This window comes from Telopea speciosissima, chromosome 8 (genome assembly GCF_018873765.1).
Source record: "Telopea speciosissima isolate NSW1024214 ecotype Mountain lineage chromosome 8, Tspe_v1, whole genome shotgun sequence".
Classification (NCBI taxonomy): Eukaryota; Viridiplantae; Streptophyta; class Magnoliopsida; order Proteales; family Proteaceae; genus Telopea; species Telopea speciosissima.
Window position 1 is genome coordinate 15,902,531 of NC_057923.1, and position 24,734 is coordinate 15,927,264.

General features: G+C 39.2%; 1 protein-coding gene across 2 annotated transcripts; it reads right to left on the reverse strand.

Annotated features, from left to right (window-relative positions):
- Window positions 1-625: 625 nt before the first annotated feature.
- On the reverse strand, window positions 626-23,528 carry LOC122670920. Of its 2 annotated transcripts, XM_043867957.1 has the most exons (5): window positions 23,360-23,528; window positions 22,620-23,105; window positions 1,816-1,856; window positions 1,481-1,703; window positions 626-1,147 (listed from the first exon to the last, which is right to left on the reverse strand). In XM_043867957.1, exons 2-5 carry the CDS (start codon window positions 22,942-22,944, stop codon window positions 735-737), a joined length of 1,002 nt encoding a protein of 333 aa, XP_043723892.1. In that variant the 5' UTR covers window positions 22,945-23,105; window positions 23,360-23,528; the 3' UTR covers window positions 626-734. The 2 variants fall into 2 exon arrangements, with proteins under 2 accessions (XP_043723892.1, XP_043723891.1); XM_043867956.1 differs by having other exon boundaries at window positions 626-1,703; window positions 23,360-23,527.
- Between the last annotated feature and the right edge of the window lie 1,206 nt (window positions 23,529-24,734).

The window sequence follows — 24,734 nt, forward strand, 5'->3', positions numbered from 1 at the left end:
TGATAATCTGACCCTTTGATGGTATTTGGAGATAAAAGTCGATGGTAGGGGGTGACTGTTCATACTGTTTAACAGGGTTTACTTCCATGGAATTTATTTAGCTATCTTTCACATTACTGGATTGATTGTTAAGAACTGTCGTGCATGGTTCAATCATGCTCATGCAAAGTGCTTTCTGGTTACTTGTAATAGATTTGTTTCACAAATGCGGTTTGATTCTTTTCATTCGATTTTCAAATTATTTCTAAAATGAAAAGTATAAAAATTGAACCTGTATCATATTATAAGAAAGAATACATGGAATATGCACATCTAAACATCAAACACATAGGTATCGAGCTCTGGCATCCCCACAGCACCGCACTGGCAGATGTTGGCACCGGAGAGGATCTTTGTCCATTCACCAATGCTTCTATTCTGTTGTACCCATTGCCCAATTACTAAAACCGTGTGACATGAGAAAAAAACACCGAAAACAGAACCCCTGTTTTTCTGAATCCCCATTTGAGCCTATTTGCTTTGTTCTACTTTAGATGGAGACGCAGAGATGGTAATATAGGATAGGGAATTGTGTATAGTAAAAGAGGGCCTTCTCGTGAAATTGAATCTATACAACACAATCCCATAAATCTACTTTAATCTAACAATCATTGGTTAAGCCAAATTGTGATATAAAACCAATTAGATTAGGGTAGGAAAATGTAAACCCCTACAACACAATAACCTACAATGTTTCAACATCTCTTCAGTGCCGGTTCTGCCACTATCTTTGAGCAACCACCGGCTCCATGATCAACAGATATTCTGTTGAGTATATGCGAGGAATGTGACATATTTTTCTTCAATTTATCAGGAACACCCTTACTTGAATTACTGTTCAAGGAGTGGTGCTTCTTGAGGCGGCTTTGATTCAGCAACACTAGAGTGTTGCGAGGGGGTGCATGCAAAGCACCCTCAACACAATCTCCTACCTGCCCACAACCCCAAGGCCTTGATGGTCCTTCCTCACGAAATGATTTGAGCCTTGAGAACCCATTCCTCAACCTGGAAAAAGCCCCATGCTCCGCCACAATTTCCTCTGATCTCACACATAGAGGGCAAGGAGGATCAAGTTTGTGTGTCTTCGGGGTTGTCTGCTCCAAGCAGTCTGCATGGAAAACATGACAACATGAAAGAACTCCAGTGACCGGCATGTCCCCACTCCTCACAATCCTACGAGCACTCCACGGTGATTTCTGGGACAGGAACTTATCACACAATCCGCATCTGAAGCTCTCTGTTAGATTACATGGGGAAATGTTTTCAGAATCCAACTGCTCAGAAACATCATTGAAATCAACGCTACTACTAGCACTGCTCCACCGTAGTGTTTCTCTGTGGGGTGTGGTAGCATCAAACTCTGAAACTCCAGAAATAGATTGAAGCTCTGCAAAAATTTGAATAGATTTTGGATCCAAATGTCGAGTAGTCCTGTTCTCACTGTGGTTAGACAGGTCAACGGTATTTCCAGTAGAAATGTTTCCATGAGTTTCTCTCTCAGTTTGGTTTGGAAAGGCTACCGGATGGATGGGCTTGGACATGAACAAACGACGACTCGAGGAGTTGCGATTTGAGGAAGTGTGCATCTTGGCAATGGGCCCGTATTCACTACCATCTGACCCGGATGAAGAGGATCCTGCACTGTAGTCGACAGCCGAAGTCCTCTGCAGAGGAAGAACCAAGTAAGAGTCACTGCAAAGCGTTTATGGATGAAAGCAAACTGCAGTCAAACAGGGAAACTAAATAATATCAAAAGTACAGATGATAAGACAATACCTCCATAGATGGTGTTGAAGATAATGGCTCTGAAACTGGCTCTGATAGACATGGACAGTCTTCAGTAAGTGAATGGTATAAAGTAAACGGTAACAATAACAGAAGCTATCTTCTCATGACACAAGATAACTACGATATCATGTTACAACACAACAGAAGAGGCCAGGAGTGGCAAGTACAACTTCTCACTGAGTACATCAAATACATACAGATTAAGCGTATTAATGCAAATAAAGTAATGAAACTTCATGCCAGTTCATCAATTAAGTGAGTACCAAATTCATGCTGACTTTCCAACCATATATTCAGGCATCAGTATGAGCCAGCACTATATTTCACTCAAACAATTGAGTGTATGATTCTTTGCCATACAAGGAAAACTTCCATCAACACAGGAAGTGTTGAACTAGGCTTCACTACTGAGAGGGGGAGGGGGGGGGGGGGGAAGGTGAATGAGTAGTCACAAAAAAAAAAAAAATTTTCCCAGAAACTAAGACCCACTGACTATCAACTGATCACTGCACACACACTGGCTGCCAAGAGCTGATTCAAGTAACCTGTAATCACCACTGGTTGGGGCACCCAATTGGCCAGCTACATTTCGTGTGACTCACACTTACCACCAAGATTGGTTAGGTCTACTTGGAGTAACACATCCACTCTGCACACACCACAAACACTTCAAATGCCATAAGCAATCAACCACAACACACAAAAATACATGGTTTGACAATAAGCCTACAACCACAGTGCAATACCTACGTTGGGTTTCGTATTTGCACAATACTCTCCAACACAGCAACTACAGTTATGGCTTCGGTCCTTGATAGTACAAAGACGAAGGGCAACTAACCCAAACACTCACAACCCCAACTATGAGTACCTAGTTCCTACTAGGATTTTTTTACTAACACCTTATGAACAACAATTCAAAAGGCTATTACAATGAATATAGGAACTTAAAATTGAATCCCCAATCCCCACAATGATCAACTAGGTGTATACATCATGTATCAACACAACCTAGGATCTATTAATGAAATAAAGGTACAGATCTCTCTCTCTCTCTCTCCACATATATATATATATATATATACAACAGATTCCTCCCATTTTTGTGAGAAAACTGCAATTTGGAACACCCAAATCCGAGTTGTATAACTCAAGTTATATGCTTTTGAAGTTCCAGAGGCATTTATGTTCTTTTAGGGCCTTTTCTTGACTTTTTGAGCCGCACAATGTAAAATAGTGACCTATGTGGTGTCACTAGCTTGTTGGCAGCAATAATGGATGCTGGATCTTGAAAGATTATGGCGCCAAAGATGAGATCCGTAGGATCTTTCTGTCCATGAAGTGCAAGGGCCGACACCTATAAGCCACTGGTCTGGAATCTCGAGAACATGTGCACTGATTGCACAGATTCAGACTGAACCTCTGACGTACTTGTTGCATGTGACGCCATCCCAGTGTGATCAATCTTCATTCATAAAAAGGAATCTCTGGCGATCACATCCTCTCAGCATAGTGTCGTACAACATGACTTTTTTTTTTTTTTTGGTAAAAAGCAAATTCATTGAGAAACCGAGTCGATACAAGCAGTGACATCTAAATTACAAAGATTTATCAGCCACTGAGAGGTAACTGGCCAAGCAATCGGGGACTCATCCGAAAGGGCTGACCGGGCCAAGGAGTCTGCAACTGAATTAGACGACCTTGGAACTAAACTAAAAAAACAAGCAGCAAAGGAACCTTGAAGCTGAAGGATATCAAATCCCACCCCACTGATCTCCAATTCGAAGCTTTTAGAGTTAATTTGGCTAATCAAATTTGAGCAATCCGACTCCACCACAATGGAAGAGAAACCACACTTCTCCGCTTGAAGAAGCCCAGTTCTAACAGCAACAGCTTCAGCGAAAAGACTTGAGACCCCATCAAAACCCGCAGTAAAGGCATGAAGGGGAATCCCAATATGATCCCTGATAATGATTCCTAAACCTCCTCTATTGGTCTTCTTCACCCAGGCTGCATCGCAATTTACCTTCACAAAAGGATCAACAGGAGGGGACCAGCCGCAAGGAGGGAGAGGAGAACGAACTGAAACTGCAGCAGGGACTGAATTAGACTTAAAACAAACCTCCGAGAATTCATTGAAAGCCCTTTCAGCCATAGAGATCACTTGCTGAGGAGACCAACAAAGGTTGTTGAAGATCAGTTGGTTTCGAGCCTTCCAAATAAACCAGATCAGGAACGAAGCCATAGAAAACCTCTCTTGCGCCATTTTTTTATCCTTCCCAAATAAATCATCCCAACAATGGAACCAATCACTCATTTTATCAGAATAAGTAAAGTTGGTTAACATGGATAAGGATGAACCAAACCAAACCGCCCTGGCGAAAGAACAAGTAAGAAGAGTGTGGCCCACGGATTCTTCCCTCTCTCCACATCTATAGCAAGCCGGATTGATGGGGATTCTTCTAACAAGGAAACCTTGACCCACTGCGATTCCATCAGCGCAACTTCTCCACAAAAACAGCTTAATTTTAGGCAAAGTCTTGGCATTCCAAATTCTTCTCCAATAGATATCTGTCATAGATAAATAATTCTTATGAGAGGTTGAGGAAGAGGAGGAACGGTTAGAGCTTTTCAAATCCTTCCTATTTTTGAGCAAATGATACATAGACTTCACTGAAAATTTGCCGGATTTAGCTCCACCCCACACCAAAATGTCTTCATTTGGGAACAAACTAAGGCTGATTTTAAGAATAGCCTTCGTACAACGTGACTGTGCAGTCAAAGAAGTGGCTGCTGCCAAGGGTCGAGATCTGGTTTAATGGAAAGTAAAGAAAGGGCCACTGTTGGAGGATTTATGAAGAGAAAAGGCTGCAAATGAAGGGGAATGAAAGGGAAGATGGTGATGAAGATGTGATTGATGGTGGGTATGGCAAGGATGATGGTTGAGGTTGAAGAGAAGATAAACAGAAATTTAAAGGTAGTTTTGGCTGCTAGAGATCCACTAGAGCCGACCGTAGGAGTCCACCTAGGTCCACCAAAAGAGATCTACTTTTGGATGTAGTTGCTGAGATCCACAGCCCACCGGAGTCCACAGGATATAATTCTTCAGAGAAGAGTTCTTTTTCTTTTTTTTTCAATTCCAGTTGCCTAAAGAGGCTCCCACGATTCCTTTATATAGGGGAGGAAAAGATTCAGTTGAACCTCCTTTGGTTACATGCATCTTAATAAATCAACTGTTGGAATTCCCAAGCTAGTGGAATTCCAATACCTAGGAACAACCCCCCATACATAGAAACAATCCCCCAAAAATCTAGAAAGTAATTACCATACATAGGAACAACAAATAATAAATCTACCTAGTAATACGAAAAGACACTTAACTAGAAACTAGGAAAATTAAGACACTTAACTACCTAGATATATGAAAAGACATAAAATAAAAGACTAAATAAAAACTGGGCCACACATTGGCCATTATAAAAGCTGCACGCAGGCTAGGCCTGGCCAGACCATGCAAAGCCTGGGCTTGGTCTGAGTCTCTTGGGTTGCAGGCTCGACCAGGGAGCCAAGGAGGCATGGGCCTGGGCCTAAGCTGGTACCTTGAGGGGTGCTTGACTGGGCCTGGGTTGGGCTTGGCAGGGGCTGCTGATGGCCCTGCATCAGTGACATCTCTACACCAACCAATGGAATCACTTGCACTGGAACCCGACACATCAAGTCAATCACGTGTCGACCAATTCAAATATGTGATGTCATGGCTTAATCTAAGCCCACCATTTAAAATCTCACTAAATTCCTCATATTACACAACCCCCAGTGCATTTTTTGCATTAACTTTTAAGGGCCCCAATTTTATATAAATTTTTTAAAACCCTTGCAGCCAATAGAGTTTTCAATAGCCAACTAAAACAAAATGCCCAAAATTTTTCTGAGGCATGAAAAGAGCCTATGTGCGAGAGGGCTTTGCTCCCAGGCCTGACATGGCCAGACCGCACGTATGGGGACCTCTGCGGGCATGCCACCCAGCACGCATGGGGGCCATGCCCCTGCTTGCGAGGAGCCCCACAGGATGCCTTTTCAGGGTCATTGCTGCCTATGATTTTTTGCCTTATTATCAACGACCTCCTCAATTGGGTGTCCGTGCGGCACTCACTAGCACGCAGTGTTGTGAGTAAGCCTAAACAAACCACAAAAGGGAAAGGAGGGAAGCAAGGCGAAGTCACACAAATGGAAGTCAAAGTACTTTCATTAATTGAATGAAAGTATTACAACCTAGCAATCTAAAGGGGATCACCAGGCGAAGTGTGTAGCAGGACAATGGGCCTCAAGCCACTAGAATAGGGGCAAGCAACCAAAGGCTACACTCCTTGACAACCTGAACTAACCTATAAAGTAGCTTTATGCTCTTTATGGATTTCCAAGAGACATGACCCCCCCCCTGAAAAATCACTCACAAAAATTTAATTACAAAAATACCATTAGGCACCACCCCCGTGCCATGGCTAGTTCTCAAGCCCCACCTATGCCACGGCCATAGACCATGCGACCAGTACTGGACAAAACGGTCGTGACATTTTCTCGTACTTGTAATGTTGACGCCCTCGTCAACTCCTCTTCAAGGTACTCATTTATCTTGTCGAGGAAGGCTAATAAGGATGTAGCTGGTTCCCAACTTGCTTTGGACTCTGGCAGACCCTTCTACTTGACTAGGTACTCCCATGGTACAAGAACTCGGCCGAGGTCTTGCTAAAAACTCGGTTTTTTTAAAAGATGAGATGAGATGAGTGGTGATACACATGGATTACATTATCTCGATGAGATCTCGGTTCAATTAAGCATCTGGCCCAGGATAAATAGTGCAGATTTCGACCGAGACCAGTCGAGATATCGCTAATATCCCTGATCTCGACAGAGAACACACTGAATACCCAAATTTCATGGTTTTGCTCCCATTTTCCATTGAAAATTCGTCGGATTGCGCAAAGAAGTTGCATCCAACATCAAATTTGCTATATCTACAACAAATTCAAAGAAGTTTGAAGAAGTTTGGAGGATTACAAGGTGAAGGTAAACCATTTTTCCCAAAATCTATTGTTTTCCAAGAAATGTGTTCAAATCTGGGTGGTTGGGTGTCAAATTAATATATGTTACACATCTTTAGTGATCTATGACTTCATGGAGTCCAAATTATTTTATTATTATTTTTATTTTTTAAAATTCTGAAAAAAAAAAAAAATGAATTTCTTGCAAAAAAAAAAAAGGGGGATAAATAAGATTTTAACTATTTGATTGTTTTAGTAGCTTAACATTCTATTTAATAGTAACTAATACATTACTTTAAGTCTTTAATGCATTACTATTTTTATGTAACAATGTAAAAAGTAAGAGATTTGCTACACAATGGCTAACAGTGGTGAACAGCATGGCAACATAGAAACCCAAAGTCGGCAAATAAAAAGAAATCCAAGTGTCGATATTGTGGGAAGTTGCTTAATTCTGGAGGGGCCACTAGATTGAAGCAACATTTGTCTGGTGGGTATAAGGATGTGGCCAAATGTACACAAGTTCCTTATGAGGTGCAACAAGCCATATCAAAGCACTTAAGAGGAGGAAGATTAGAGCAGGTTGAAAGGGAACAGCAACAACGAGAGTTTGATGAGGCAGTGTTAGAGAGAGTAGCAATAGAGGTCGATGCAGATGACTTTGACAGTGATTATAGGCCTCCTGGGGATTTCCAGTCAAAGGCTAAGTGGAGATAGTACCAGCAAACTATGGCAGCTAGTCGACAATCTTTACATTTTGAAAATATGAGGACATACGAGCAGGCGAGAGGAGCTGGTGGATCTAGCTCAGCTGCAACAGAGCTTGTGCAAGGAAGTGAGGAGGAAAAAGCATAGGCATGGAGAGGGAGATTCCTCCAACTTTTAGGAGAGCATAGGGTGTGAGGGAACCCCCACGGGCCCCACCCAGACCACGAGCACCTTCCCATATCCCGTTCTTCAGTAGGACCCACCATAAACAGGAAACAAGATGCATATCAGCCAACCATCCCGCAAATGTTTGGTAATAAACAAGATGCAGCGCAGGATGCATTAGCATCCCACCTGATGTAGCTCAGAGAATATACTATCATGCATTCCTTGACGCTGTAAGGAGGGCTGGCCCAAGAATGAAGGGGCCCACACCAAATAAATTGCTGAATGTCTACTTGCCAAAGGAGGAGCTGGACAACTATATTGACACATTAAAGCCAAGGTGGGAGACACAGAGTTACCATTATGGCTGATGATTGGACTAGACCTACTAGACAATCCATCATCAATTTCATGGTCAATTGTAATGGTAAGAGAATCTTTTTGAAGTTTTGGACGCATCGAAAGGCATAAAGGATACTACATTTTTGTACAAGGAACTGAAGAAAGTTGTGGAGGAGGTAACCAAAGAAAGTTATCCAAATTGTGACAGATAACGAATCTAACTTCAAAAAGGCTGGAGAAAAGTTGTTGAATAACAAAAGCAAGAGGATCCACTTCTTTTGGACATCATGTGCTGCGCATTCCATTGACCTAATGCTGAAGAACATGGGGAAGAAAACTTTTGTAGCAAGTGTGGTTAGGAGGGCAAGACAAATAACCAATTTTGTATATAACCATTGTTATGCATTACAAATATTGAGGGAGAAATGGAATGGTAATTTGGTGAGGCCTGATCTTACTCGATTTGCCACCAACTACTTTGCATTGAAGAGCCTATCAGACGAAGGTTGTTGGTCAGAGGTCTAAGTTTGCCAGTGAACAATGGTTTGGTTGGAGGGAGTCGAATACGAACAAAGGGAGGGCAGCACAAGAAACCATCGTAGGAGACCAATTTTGGCGTGATTTTGAAAAAAGTGGCGCTACATTAGAGCCAGAAAGATAGGTCCTGTTCATAAAATATTTGACCACACGGAGTCCCAAAATTTCTACAAATTGAAATCAAATATCATCCCAGATCATACACTAAAACACATGCGAAAGCGATAACATAAAAACACTACAGAAGTGTGGCCTTAATAAAAACATTTCCCAAATGGTAAGTATACTGGTGGCTAAAGGTAGTACAACCACAGTCCATTACTTGACCAAAACAAGTGTTACATATCACTTATGGTTATCAGTTCAAAATACAGACTAAAAGAAAACCACTAACTGTTCCCCATTACTTGACAACTTAATTACACATTTACACATAAAAGTTTCCTTAAACATAAGACTATAAACATCAAAGATAACATCAAGATCAAAACGCCATCAAAGGTCTTCACTTCCAACATCATCTGCCGAGTGCACCTCATCACCTGTAAAAAGGTTACTTGATTGGAGTGTGCTTGCGCCCAATGGGGAAAGATAAATACATTACAGATAAGAATGAGCATGAAATATATATCAAGCAATCATTAATAAATACGCAACATTTTCAAAATTCATTTCTTTATCTAGGTTAGATCATGATCATTGTGAACTACTGGGCATGTACGAGTTGAGGTTATTTCGCTTGATCACTTGTCAAAGCGAGCTCTAGTTTAAAAGGTTTCTAGAACTCCTGCGTAAACAGACTCTAGTTCAAACATTTCTAGATCACCTGCATGAACAGGCTCTAGTTCAAACATTTCTAGATCACCTGCGTGAACAAGCTCTAGTTCAAACATTTCTAGATCACCTGTGTGAACCGGCTTTAATTCAAACATTTCTAAATAACCAGCGTGAACATGCTCTAGTTCCAACATTTTCAGATCACCTGCATGAACAGGCTCTAGTCCAAACATTTCTAGAGGAGTCACCTGCGTGAACATGCTCCAGTTCAAACATTTCTAGATCACCTACATGAACATGCTCTAGTCCAAACATTCTAGATTACTCGTCCGAACAAACTCTAGTTTAAAGATTATAGACCTCATCCAATACTGTACCCCCTACTGGAAAGGAACAGTAGTCACGGGTGTCTTATTACATTTCAACATTATATCATTCATGGGTTCATCATTCATATGTATTCTTTCTCATATATACAAAGCATAATCTTCATAACATACATTCCCATGGGTTTAAACATTTCTAGATCACCTACATAAACAGGCTCTAGTTCAAACATTTCTAGATCACTCGTCCGAACAAGCTCTAGCTTGAAAATTATAGACCTCATCCAGTACTTTACCCTTTACTAGAAAGGAACGGTAATCACGGGTATCTTGTTACATTCCAACATTATATCATTCATGGGTTCATCATTCATATGTATTCTTTCTCATTTTGGACTCATATACAAAGCATAATCTTCATGACATTCATTCTCATGGGTTCAAAGTCATAACATAGTATGAATCTCCAAATCTCAACATCTACTTAGTTTGCAATCATACATAGACTTGCATATCAAGCACACAATCTGAGTTCACATTCAACATACCATTCCATGCCTCATGCAGTCATACATTACATATCTCACATAATAGATCCAAGTAACATATTCATCCCCATTATGCTATCATATATTAACCATATTGCATTTATCATTCATAGTACACATTACATCACAATATAATAAAACCCCCCCACCTCAGTCTTTAACTCCTTCCTTTTATCCAAGCGTCTCAAAGCACACAAGAATGAAGCTCAATTAAAAGCACCTACATAAATAATAATATAAATCATTACTATGGCTCATCATATCAATAAAAATACCCAAAGACCCATTGAAAATAATCCAAGCATGTAGAGGGGTCAATCTTCCTATCAAGAAATTTCTACATTTGCTTATGGCAACTTTGCTCGAGTTATTGAACTTACAAGGGAAATTTAACCCTCTTCAGAGCAATTTTGGAAAAAACACCATTTCACAAAAACTATTGATAAATGAGTCTATTTTCTAATGCACTAGAATCATTTGCTTTCTAAATGAGGGAGATATGCTCTACGGACTGCACAGAGGTCAATCTGCCAAACAAGAAATTTCCAGATTTGCTTGCGATGACTCTACTTAGGTTACTGAACTTACAAGGGGATTTTGATCCTCTTCCAAGCAAAATATTGGGAAAAACACCATTTTACAAAACATGTAAACAATTGGGTCTACGTTCAAATGCCATTGGAATCAGGTCATTTGCATTTCAAATGAAGGAGATATGCCCCACAGACTGAACAGAGGTCAATCTACTAGTCAAGAAATTTTCATATTTGCATTGAGTTTCTTTCCCCAAGTTCTTCATGGATTCGAATGGGAATTTTGTCCTAACTTACAAAACACATTCATGGGGCTGTTAATCACTCAAAATACTTCCAAAAACCTTTATTAACTTCTATTATCAAAATCAAACTCAAAATCAGCAACATTGCAAAAATTAGAATAACACTCACATTCAAGCTCTTATCTCTTTCTTCAAATCATTGAAGACTCCATTAAAGAGTAACTCCAGTAGCTCTTGCTCTTCAATAAACTCTTCAAATAAAGCTTGATCATATACGTAATCCAATCTAAGCAAGATTATACCATAGAGATACAAAGTAAAGGATCCATTAGGCTTTCCTCCCTTTTTCTTATTCTCCTTCTCATCTTCTTTGGAGAAGAGAATCTTTTCTTAGCTTAATCCTCAATGATCTATGATATAGACACAACTCTCATCTCTAAGTAGACTCCTAATTAAACCAAAACAAAAAAAAAAACTAACAGCTAATCGAACCATAATGACGTTCTTGTAATAAAACAAATCCCCCTTTGAACTTACTAAATTGTCTGTGGTGAATAATGTACTAAATAGTACATCCACTCACATTTTGACCAATAGTTTCTCATGCAAGCTTACCTAACCCTTTCACATTCCAGTCCTACCCTTGGTCAAGGCTCCTATTATTCACTTAAATTAGACCAAGCTGAACCAAATCCAAGTCTTGACCCAAAACCATGGGTTAAACCACCCATGACTCAAATTGACCCAATTCACACCAAACCATATAAGAAAAACCTTACTATATAAACACTATTAACATATTTACATTAATCAATAATACAAGCTATGAATTACTTTAGGCCATAGTGTATATAGCAACATCCAAACCTTATAAATAACAAGACCTTAGTATAAAATATTACAACATTGTTTCCTTCAGTATTATAATATAAAACACCAAGATAGCTTATACATACCTTAGAAAATCATAAATTTAACATACAAACACAAGGCATCGAATTTTCACATATTCACATATCATAAAACCTTAACATGCAATTATAACCAATTAATCACTAAGACATTAAAATATCAATAAACAACAAGTATAATAATAAAATATTCATAACAAGGAAGAGGGTGTTACATCCTCTCCCCCCCCCCTTAAAATATATTTGTCCTCAAAATTGAGCGACATACCTATGAAACAAAAAGATATGGATATCTAGTCCACATCTCGTCCTCCATGCTCCCAAGAAGCTTCTTGAAACGACTGGTTTTGCCAAAGGACCTTCACAAAGGAAATTGTCCGGTTCCTTAAAGCATGCTCCTTACGGTTCAAGATCATCTCCAAATTAGAGCGGCTAATAACTGACTACATGGGATGGATCAGCTACGTATTTCCTCAGAGTAGAGACATGGATTACATTATGAATCCCAGATAATGCGGTGGTAATGTGATCTTATATGCCACACTACCAACTCTCTCAAGAACTTTAAAAGGACGCACATATATTGGGCTTAACTTGCCCTTCTTGCCAAATCTCATTACCCCTTTCAGTGGGGCTACCTTGAGAAAGCCATATCCCCAACTTCAAACTCCACATTCTTCTGCTTAGCATCTACATAACTCTTTTGTCGGCTTTGTGCTGTAGATATTCTTTGCCGAATCAACTTCACCTTATCATGGGTTTGCTGAATTATCTCTAGGCCAAGGATCCTTCTTGCTCCCACTTCATCACAATATAGTGGTGATCTACATTTCCGCCCATATAACGCCTCATAAGGTGCCATGCCGATTGTAGCTTGGAAGCTATTGTTGTAAGCAAATTCCACCCGTGGTAGGTGTCCCAACTACCGGTGAAGTCCATTGTACAGGCCCTCAACATATCCTCCAATGTTTGAATGGTCCTCTCTGACTGTCCAAGACACACTCTAAATTTCCAAAGCATCCTCGCCCAAGCAGTTTACTCGCCTACAATGCTGATATAATCCTTACTGGCGGAGACCTTACTCTATCTCCCTTAAATCTAAACTCTTCTCCATCTAGAGGTTCAAATACAACTTCCTTCTCAAAACGTGGCTTTTGGCATGATATCTTGCTAACCAATCCATACCCAAAATGACATCAAAGTCTTGTATATCCAATAAATACAAATCTTCTCTAAGTTCTCTCTACCCCCTAGTTGAACCGCACAAGATTCAAAAATCATATCTGCTATTATTATCTCTCCTGAGGGTGTCATAATACTTAGATCAGTCTCTGATGTCTTGGGCAGAATCTTCACTTTAGTAGAAAAACCATGCGAGATAAAAGAGTTGTGTCGACCCAGAGTCAAACAACACAAAAGCAAGGTTGCCAAAAACATTTAACATACCTGAGATTAATCATGCATACTAATCATTAAAAATGAAGCATTCACCACCAAATATATCATTAGCAAGTAAAGTAATTACAATAACTACCTCTGGAGAATCCTCCGCGTCCTATTGAGTAAGTGCAAAGACTCTCCCTAGAACCATGGGTTTCTGACCTCCAAGACTGCATTGACCTTACTGTTGCTTCCCATGAGTGTTCCACATTGGGCAATTCTTGATTAGGTGGCCCTCCTTTCCACACTTGTATCACACTTCAGATCCATGTTTGCATGGTCCTGGATGAGACTCCCCACATTTAGGACATGATTCAGGAGCCTTGGTAGTGGGTGCTCCATGCACATACTGTGTCCTCTGCTGCTTTTGTGGAGGATAACTCTTATTGCCATGAGCTGGGAAAGGCCGCTTCCCTTACCATTTGCTCTTCACCTTCTGGGTTCCCTTTGCTGGCCCTTTATATAACAAGGCTCACCTCACGACCTCAACATAAGTTGTCAGCTTTAAAGCTACCACCATCCTCTAAATTCCATAATTTAAGGCTGCTCTCAAACAAATAGGGTTTATCATCATCAGTGGCCACCAGGTGTGGCGCATACCGGGACAGCTCCTCAAACTTTTTCTCGTATTTCGTCACTGACATACTCCCTTGCTACAGCTTAATAAACTCTGCTGCCTTCGCTCGTCTAACAGTGATAGGGAAGTACTTCTCCCTAAACAACTCCAAGAACCGGGCCCAAGTAACTTGATAGCCCACCAAAACACGCCATGTGGTCTGCCACCACAAATGAGCCTCTCCTTGCAACATATGGGTAGTACAAGCCACCTTTTGCTCATTTGAACACCGAAGTAGCTCGAAGTTCTTCTCCAACTACCTCAGCCACAATAGGATCTACTGAGGTACCCCGAAATGCCATCAGCCACATCTTCCTGAACTCCATCACAACTCTCGACATACCATCGATAGGCCTACGGGGATTATGGGCTGGAGTTGCCTGAGCCTGCTGCATAGCCCAAGCAAAGGTTGCAACAAAGATGCTGATCATCTCCTCTCGACCCATAGTAGCACCTTGTTTCTTGTTATGAATATTTTATTATAATACTTGTTGTTTATTAATTATTTAATGTCTTAGTAATTATTTGTTATAATTGCATGTTAGGGGTCTATGATATGTAAAAATTTGATGCCTTGTGTTTGTATGCTAAATTTATTATAATACTAAAGGAAACAATGTTGTAATATTTTATACTAAGATCTTGTTATTTATAAGGTTTGGATGTTGTAAGATACACTATGGCCTAAAGTAATTCATAGTTTGTATTATTGATTAATGTAAATATGTTAATAGTGTTTATATAGTAAGGCTCCTCCTATATGGTTTGATGTGAAATGTGAATTGAGTCAATTTGAGTCATGGGTGGTTCAACCCATAGTTTTAGATCAAGACTTGGATTTGGTTCAGCTTGGTCTAATTTAAGTGATTAATAGATGCATGTGGTTAATAGAAGCCTTGACCAAGGGTAGGACTGGAATGTGAAAGAATTAGGTAAGCTTGAATGAGAGACTATTGGTCAAAATGTGAGTGGATGTACTATTTAGTACACTACTCACCATGTGCACTTTAGTAAGTTCAAAAGGAGGTTTGTTTTAATACAAGAACATCATTATGGTTAAGTTAGTTGTTAGTTATTTTAGTTATTTTTGTTTTGGTTTAATTAAGAGTCTAATTAGAGATTAGAGTTATGTCTATATTATAGATTACTTAGGATTAAGCGGAGAAAAGATTCTCTTCTCCAAAAAAACAGAGAAAAAGAAGAAGAAGAAGAGAAGGAGAATAAAAAAAAACGAGGAAAACCTTAAAGGATCCTTACTTTGTATCTCTATGGTGTAATCTTGCTTAGATTGATCAAGCTTCATTTGAAGAGTTTATTGAAGATCAAGAGCTACTGAAATTATTCTTTAATGGAGACTTCAAAGATTTGAAGAAAGAGATAAAGACTTGAAGGTGAGTGTCATTCTAATCTTTGAAATGTTATTGATTTTGAATTTGGTTTTGAAAATATAAGTTAATAAAGGTTTTTGGAAGTATTTTGAGTGATTAAAAACCCCATGAATGTGTTTTTGTAAGTTGGGACAAAGTCCCTATTCGAATCCATGAAGAACTTGAGAAAGGAAACTCAATGCAAATCTGGAAATTTCTTGACTGGCAGATTGACCTCTATTCAGTCCGTGGTGCATATCTCCCTCATTTGAAATGCAAATGACCTGATTCTAATGGCATTTGAACGTACACTCAATTGTCTACATATTTTGTAAAATGGTGTTTTTCCCAATATTGCTTGGGTTAAAATCCCCTTGTAAGTTCAATAACCTGAACAGAATTGTTGCAAGCAAATCAGGAAATTTCTTGACAGGCAGATTGACCTCTGTGCAGCCTTACGTCGTTGCAAACAAATCAGAAAATTTCTTGACGGGCAGATTGACCTCTGTAATCCGTAGGGCATATCTCCCTCGTTTAGAAAGCAAATGACCAGATTCCAGTGGCATTTGAAAGTAGACTCATTTATCAATAGTTTTTGTAAAATTGTGTTTTTCCCAAAAGTGCTCGGAAGAGGGTTAAAATTCCCTTGTAAGTTCAGTAACCCGAGCAGAGTCCCCCTAAGCAAATCTGAAAATTTCTTGACGGGCAGATTGACCCCTCTACATGCTTGGATTATTTTCAATTGGTCTTTAGGTATTTTTAATGATGTTATGAGCCATAGAAATGATCTATATTATTATTTTATGTAGGTGCTTCTGATTGAGCTTCATTCTTGTAAGCTTTGAGATGCTTGGATCAAAGGAAGGAGTTAAAGATTGAGGTGAGGGTTTTAATGTATTGTGATGTAATGTATGCTATGAATGATGAATGCAGTATGGTTAATATATGATAGTATAATGAGGATAAATATGTTACTTGGATCAATTATGTGAGATATGTAATGTATGACTATATATGATGCATGGAATGATGTGTTGAATGTGAAATCAAATTGTATGCTTGATATGCAAGTCTATGTATGATTGCAAACTAATTAGATGTTGAGATTTGGATACTTTTACTATGCTATGACTTTGAACCCATGAGAATGAATGTTATGAAGATTATGCTTTGTATGAGTCCAAAATGAGAAAGAATACATATGAATGATGAACCCATGAATAATATAATGTTGGAATGTAACAAGACACCCATGATTACCATTCCTTTCCAGTACGGGGTAAAGTACTGGATGAGGTCTATAGTCCTTAAACTAGAGCTTGTTTAGACGAGTGATATAGAAATATATGAACTAGAGCCCTTTTCACGCATGTGATCTAGAAATGTTTGAACTAGAGCCTGTTCATGCAAGTAATCTAGAAATGTCTAAACCAGAGGGCCTGTTCACACAGGTAATCTAGAAATGTTTGAATTAGAGTCTATTCACGTAGGTGATCTAAAAATATTTGAACTAGAGCCTATTCATGAAGGTCATCTAGAAATGTTCGAACTAGAGCCTATCACGCAGGTGATCCAGACACCTTTTAAACTAGAGCTCACTTTGACAAGTGATCTAGCGAAATAACCTCAACTCGTACGCTCGGTAGTTCACAATGATCATGATCTAACCTAGACAAAGAAATGAACTTGTTGCATATTTATTAACGATTTCATGATATCTATCTCATGCACATCCTTATCTATAATGTATTTATCGTTCCCCACTGGGCGCAAGCTCACTCCAATCAAGTAACCTTTTTACAGACGATGAGGTGCACTCGACAGATGATGTTGGAGGTAAAGAACTTTGATGGTGTTTTGATTTTGATGTTATCTTTGATGTGTATAGTCTTATGTTTAAAGGGAACAATTATTAAGTAATGGGGAACAGTTAGTGGTTTTCTTTTAGACAATATTTTGAACGGATAACTGTAAGTGATATGTAAAACTTGTTTTGGTCAAGTAATGGACTGTGGTTGTACTACCTTACTTTAGCTACCATTTGGAAAATGTTCTTATTAAGGCAACGCCTCCGCAGTGTTTTTATGTTATCGCTTCCGCATGTGTTTTAGTGTATGATCTGGGATAATGTTTGGGATAATGTTCGGTTTCAATTTATAGATATTTTAGGACCTCGTGTGGTCAACTATTTTAGGGACAGGACCTATCTTTCATGAGCGGATCCGGGTCGTTACAGGAGGGTACTAAGGATGTTGAATACAGAGAAGACTACTTTTGCCCATATTTATGTTGCCCTTCAGAAGATGAAGGAATTTGCTAGAGCTGGAATACCCCGGAGTGCGAAGGTATACATTAAGATCATTGATGATCGATGGGTGAAGCACTTGAGTCATCCATTGCATAAAGTTGGTGAGTTCAACATACTTAACACTTTACAGTCATATTTACATTTACATTTAGAAAAAGCACTAACAAGTTATATATGTCATTACCAGCATACTATCTCAATCCCAAACATCACTACAAGCATAATCTTGGACTTGAATCAAAACTACTAGTAGCAGTTCAAAATGTCATTGAGAAGTTGGAGCCAAATGCAGCGATACAAGTTGACGCAAATAATGAGGTGAGAGTGTGAGACTTGGTAGTAAGCAAATTTAGTAGTTACTTTATTGTACTGTGTACCAATTACTTTATTGAATTTTGAAACCAAAACAGATCCGATACTTCAGAGATGCTTCCATGAGTTTAAGTCGAAAAGCTGAAGCGGAAGATAGACAAAAGTCGGACCCAGGTAGCTCCACTACTGCCTAGTGGCATTACATTTATAAATTAAACATTTTTTCATATTCCTCATAATGTATATTTGTAATGCAGCCGACTGGTGGGTGCTATATGGCTCAAGTTCACCAAACCTAAGAAAGATAACAATCAGAGTGCTCTCACAGACTTGTTCATCCTCCGGATGCGAGCGCAGTTCGAGTACATGTTCACTGATACACACCAAGAGACAAAACCGATTGGGTTACAAACAACTGGAGCAGTTGGTGTATGTGTACTATAACATGAGACTAAGGATAAAACACATACATGAAGAAATGGAAGACAATTCTAAAGAACCAATCGAGCTAGCAGACATTTTCGAAGAGGACTCAGATGGCGAAGAGGATCCCCTATACCAGTGGGTGAGGGATCGAGGTGAACCAGAAATGGATCAGCCTAGGGGTAGGCCCAACCCTACCATAGCTAGTTCGATGGGTACTGATGTGGATGACCATATGGAGGAAGAGGGGCGTGTGTATTCAGGGTCGCCTCAACCTTTTCAGAATCCAGTTGGCCAAGTTGATGAGGGAACACGAGTCAGATGGGTCGCCATCTGATGGTGACGGGGGCAGTGGTTGTGGTGGAGACGGTGATGGTGATGATGGTGATGGTGATAGTGGTGGTGGTGGTGGTGGTGGCATGGCGAGTGGTGGTTATTATGATAATCGTCATGAGGGGATGCGCGAGTAGTACCAATACGAGTTGGAGACGGAGGCAAAGCATGTGTGTTACACAGGTGAGTCAGTTTACTCATGCCACACATGATCAGGACCATGGAACCTCCACTACCTACAAGAGACGTCCGCGTCACAAACAATCACAAGCTCAAGATTAGGACATACGTATGAACACCATGCTTGAAAGTTTCGGAAGCAGTATAGATATTACTAGTGAGCGTCAGTCGTGACATGCATCTCAACCTCAGCATGACTATGAGTATGGCCATGAGAGCACCAGTTCCGAATATAGTGGCTATAGTCAGTTTGGGCAGCCGCAGTCAGTATACTCTGCACGAGTTCGACAGTCGAAGTGTTGGGTCAGGTTTTGAGGACAACATATTTACAGTCCCAACCCAGCCATACATGCCGATGGTATTTCAACAGCCTGGCGGCATTAGCAGTGGATCGATCTCATCGCAACCGCCTCTTCCATACCCTAGGATAGGGCACCTTCAGTTAGTCGATGACAACACTTATATGACTTCTATGGAAGACTGTGCGATTCTTCAACAGCACTATGACATAGGAATCCTATGTGGCACATTCAGAAGAATACTTGATTCAACAATATGGCTTGGGATGACAGATGTATATGTTAAAATTGATGTATATTACACTTTAACATTTCTAATGCTTATTTAAGTTGTTTTGTATTAATTGTATGCTTTGATTGCTTTCTATTACTAAATTATATGTAGAATAGAACCTATTAGTATATCGTAGCCTACCAAACTAGGGTCCAAAGTCAAAATCCTATTTGGACTTTGATTTTGGACTATCTGATAGTATCATTATGTTTAAATGGCCCAAAATAGGTTGTATACCAAGTTTCATGACCAAACTTGGTCAAAAAACCCATCAAAACCAGCTACCAAGTTCCAAAAAAATGCACTAACTTGTCGAGATCTCGGCCCAACTCGGTTTTTTGGCTGGGCGAAACTAATACTGAAACCGAGTTCTCAAACCATGGGTACTCCATCAATGAAGACTTGTTGGGCAAAACCTGCATTCGACGTTCCGCTACAATTTAGTTGACATCTCTTGTTGGAGTAAACTTCACTATCGCTGGCGGGCACTTTGAAATGTTTCGAGTTGGACTACCCGGATAGGCTTTAGACAACTAGCATGGAAGGCAGGTTGGAGTTGTTTGAGCCAAATGGGAAGCTGCACACGATAAGAGACCTTGCCGACCCGTTTGATGATAGGAAAAGGACCTTCGTAGCAACATACTAACTTCTAATGGGTGCCCCGAAGCATCTTTAGTCGCTCAGGACATAGTTTCACAAGAACCATATCACCAATGTTAAACTTGTTAAGTCGCCTTTTCTGGTCGGCCCACTTCTCCATGCGGTGAGCAGCTTTATCAAGGTAAGCCTTAGCCATTTCAACATTGGCATGCCAATCCTTCACAAACCGATGGGCTGCAGTATTGGTCCCTTTGTAACCAACAACCAACATGTGTCACGCCAATGGTTGTTGGTCGGTGACGAACTCAAAAGAGCTTTTGTGAGTGTTGGAGCTCAGTTATAGATTGAAAAAAAAAAAAAAAAAAAAAAAAAAAAAAAACTGTGCAAACTGCAACGTCCAACAATTTTGACCAGTTTCGACCAGCCTAATTTTGGTAGTTTTGACCAATTTTTAACTGTATTGACCAGCCCATGACATGTCGAGTTTTGCCCAGAAAATACCAGGTTTCGATTAAAACCTGGGAAATCTTGGGCCAGGGTTGAAACCAGCCTCGAAACCAAGATTTAGAACCTTGCTTGTAAACCTGTCAAGCCACTAGTGGTTGTCGAAACCGAGATAAACTGTCAAAATTTTGGTATTTCGACTGAAATTTCGAACTATGGTTATGGATGCTTGAAAACTAAAGGCCGTGATAAGTTTCAAAGGGGTACCAAAGAAGACACAAGGCTTCTTTTTTTTTTAAAACAATTTCCTGTCAGTTTAAAAGCTTCCATTGCAAGGTTATCATACGGCTCTCAATGACAAATTTCTGCTTCCGAAGCTGCTTTGATTTGGCAGGAAGAAAACAGTAAGATTCAGAATCAGTACCTGAAAACTACTGCTTCCCAAAAAACTCATGTGTCTCAACAATTATCTTTTGAGGAAAAACTTAATTCTGAAGTAAAAGGAAAAAGTGACTCTTTCGCATAAATAAGCAAACACAAGGTAGTCAATGACTGAAACTCTCTAAAAATTATACTAGGAAAAGCATAACAGAAATCTTTGATGACAAGAGTACAACAAGTCCAAGCTGGTAATCCTTACATTGAACTGCCCAGGTAAAGTGAAATGTTCTTGCATATATGTATGTCACACTGTCAAAGATTGATTGCAATTACATATTGATGAAATTAACTCTAGCTACTGCCTATAAGACCAATCAAATATCAAATAAAATATAAATATTTTCTTACTGTATCTTTCTTTATAAAGACCAAAATAAGAGATTTTCTAGTTTGTACAGCAGAAGAAAGAAGAACTTTTGAGTTCAAGTGCTTTGTAAGGAATTTGTTTCGCCATTCAAAATCTCAAATAGTTCAGCTAAGGCTATGGTGAGGTGAGTTAAGTTGACACTGAAATAAAGATGAACTTTTATGTTCCCCATTCCACCTCAGGTATTCATGGATACATCAATACATGCATGCTTACACAGAAATTAGCATCACATGTATATTACTATGTTCCAACAGAAATTTTAAAAAAAAAAAAAAAAAAGCTCAGTAAGGTCATGGACCTGATGGTATTTCAAGGCTGGTTTTTAATTAGCAGAAGGTTGAAGCTAAATTCACAATCAGTACAGGTAATAGAAGCCATAGTACAACCCCACAAACAATAGACTTCAGGCTATGATGCTTAGGCAGTTAGGCTTCCTACAGAAAAACCTGAGGAACTTCAAAGTTACATATGAAAAAGCTTTCCCACCCCTTTTATAGCGCAATACTTCATAATATTGCACATTAACTTAATGATACTCATTTTTTAGCTCTAATTCTTATTACAAAACTTGTCAGGGTTCTTTCCAACTGGGAAAAAAAAACCTGCAAAATTCCAGGTCTACTCTGACTTTTTTGTGTTTCTCAAGCCATCAGCAAACCTAAGCACCCAATTCAATTAGCTAGCCTGCTCCCGTTCTAGCTTGAATAACCTGACTCCACCACCATGTAGGTACTCTGACGAAAGTTCTCTTTCATGAGCCTAAGTGACTAGTTCCAATATGTGAAAGACGGCCACTAATTGTGAGGTTTGGAAATTTTCCTTTTCCTTACTAGTTTAATTCATTAAGTTTCCTCTATCATAAATAAATAAATAATGATGTTGGAAGCTTCTTCACAAGCAAATGTTTAGATCTTTCACAACAAAGGAAATTTTTTTTTTTTTTTTTGGGGGGAGAGAGAGAGAGAGAGTTCCCACTCAAGTCCAAAATCATACTTTTGGGGTTCCACTAAATCCAATAGCGGAACGAGTATCTACTATCCAAGTAACATAAGCCAAAAGAATGTCTCCAATGAACCAGATCAAATAAGTTTAGTTCAGGAAATTTCTTTCTAATGGCAGTACAATTTGACAAACATCATAAAGATGGCAAACAAAATAATTAGCATTTGTAACCAATAAACATAGAAATAAAAGGGTATTTAGTGATACAACTATCAAAAGAGATGAGATGCATCAGTCCATTTGTTGTACCTCTCATTACTGCAGACACATAATCATCGATATTCACCCCCTGCCTAGGTGGAGGGGTCCACTGTGGAGTCTGAAAACTATCCGATGGACTGCTGAAATATGACCCAAAGCGATCAGAAGCAGAATACTGGTGATGAGGAAGATTATCATCTCTCCACTGACCCCTGCTTTCTTTACTGTTTGATGAGAGAGAAGACCCATAAAGTTGAACAGCATTGTGTCTAGCATATGGTAGGCCTTCAGACTGGAGCCTATAATCCCCTCTTCCAGATAGAGGAGGAGAAAAGCTTGAGTTTGTTCGCCAGTAAGGTTCACTGGGATCCATGGACCACTCTCTGCTAGTCGTATTGGATCCATGTGGCCTTGCAGCCACACAACACAGTGACCCCGTTTTAGCTATTTTTTATGCAACTCACAGAAACAGTGGATTTTTCGTTGACCCCCTCAAAACTCCTCAATGGCCAGCTCAAAGCATTAGATCAATCACTGTTGTACAATATTACAGCAATAAGTTTCAAAAATAGATCTTAAGAATGGTTTCAGCCACAATCAAATGAATTACAGAAATAAGTTGCAAAAATATATCTTAAGACCTAAGAGTAGCTGCAGCCACTATTAAATGAACTTAAAACTCCAAATATCATGCCATTATGAGTTGCATGGGAAAAAATGTTTCAGCAATGAAAACATCATAGAACAGTCAACTGATGGTAAAGTGAAGTTGTGTCATGTAGAGCTACCTAACATCAAACAGCCAACTCCTTGCGCTAGACCTCAACTATCATAAAAAGATGCCCATGAAAAACACCAAGACGCTGTCCACTCCAACAACGTTGTTCATCTCCTTTGGGAACCTGAACTTCTTGAGTAATGTAGCATCCCCACAAAATCCTAGCATATCAAACAAAAATAAAATAGATCATTCAATTATCACAGCCAGTGAGAACAGACCCTGGAATATAAATCATATATATGGTATGCTGAACAGCCATAGAAAAAAAAAAGATCAAACTTAAGCTTAGAAGGCAATCAAGCATTAGAATAAGAAGAATGCATCCATTGACTAATTGCTACTGCTTAGCTAACTAACATCAGTATGAAAGGGATGGAAGACTAAACAGCAGGATCGCCCACCACTTATAATAAGAAAACCATTTGAACACTGTATAAAGTACAGAGGAAAATCAGCACCATACACTAGAGCCCAGCCCATACTGAAAACCAAGATAACAATGGAATATACGCTGATAAAAACATAGACAGTAGTCATATTTTGAACAATCTGCACTCAAGAAGACAACAAATAAGTTGAAATTTTTTAAAACAAATAAATGTAAAGTCTTACGGTCAACAGTCACGCTAATAACAACCAACAATCCAAAAATGTGGAATTGCGGAGTTCACGACGGCAAGAAACAGGTTGGAAATAATAAAGCAAGAACAAAAAAAAAAATACCATACAACAAATGAACACACAGACTGTTATCTCGATCAAATGACGAAATTTGCAAATATGAAAACAGTCTAACAAAGAGTATTAGCCAATGTTGGGAAACTCATCTCCAAACTAGATTATTTCAATCTATTTGAGTTCGAACAAAACGTAAAATCAGGGGGAAAAAATATAAGGATGAGTAATTACAGAGAACAAGATGTAGAGCTTTTCCCAAATTATAATTAGCGAACTCTAAGGCAAGATTGTGTAAAGCTCAGTACTGTTCGAGGATAGAGAAAACCCTAATTCGTGGAAAGCAGAGAGGTATAGACTATGGAGTATGGAGTGACTAAAGTGAAATGGAGTGTGGAAACGTTCAGCACTGTCGGAAGAAAAAAGGAAGTGATTTGGCTTTTTTTTTTTTTTTGGGTAAATTACATGTCACCCCCTAATTTTTGAAAAAACTCAAATCACCCCCTCTATAGTAACAGTGTTAGTTTGTCGTTAATTATTGGTGTGAAAGGATTATTTTACCCTTGTACTAAAATATTATAATTAAAATTATAATACCCTGCTAAAGGATAGTTTAGGAATTTAAATTTATTTAACTGGGTGATGTCATCACTTAACGGCATAAAACTAGTGTTAAGGATTAATTTGTCATATTAGGGTCTAAATTA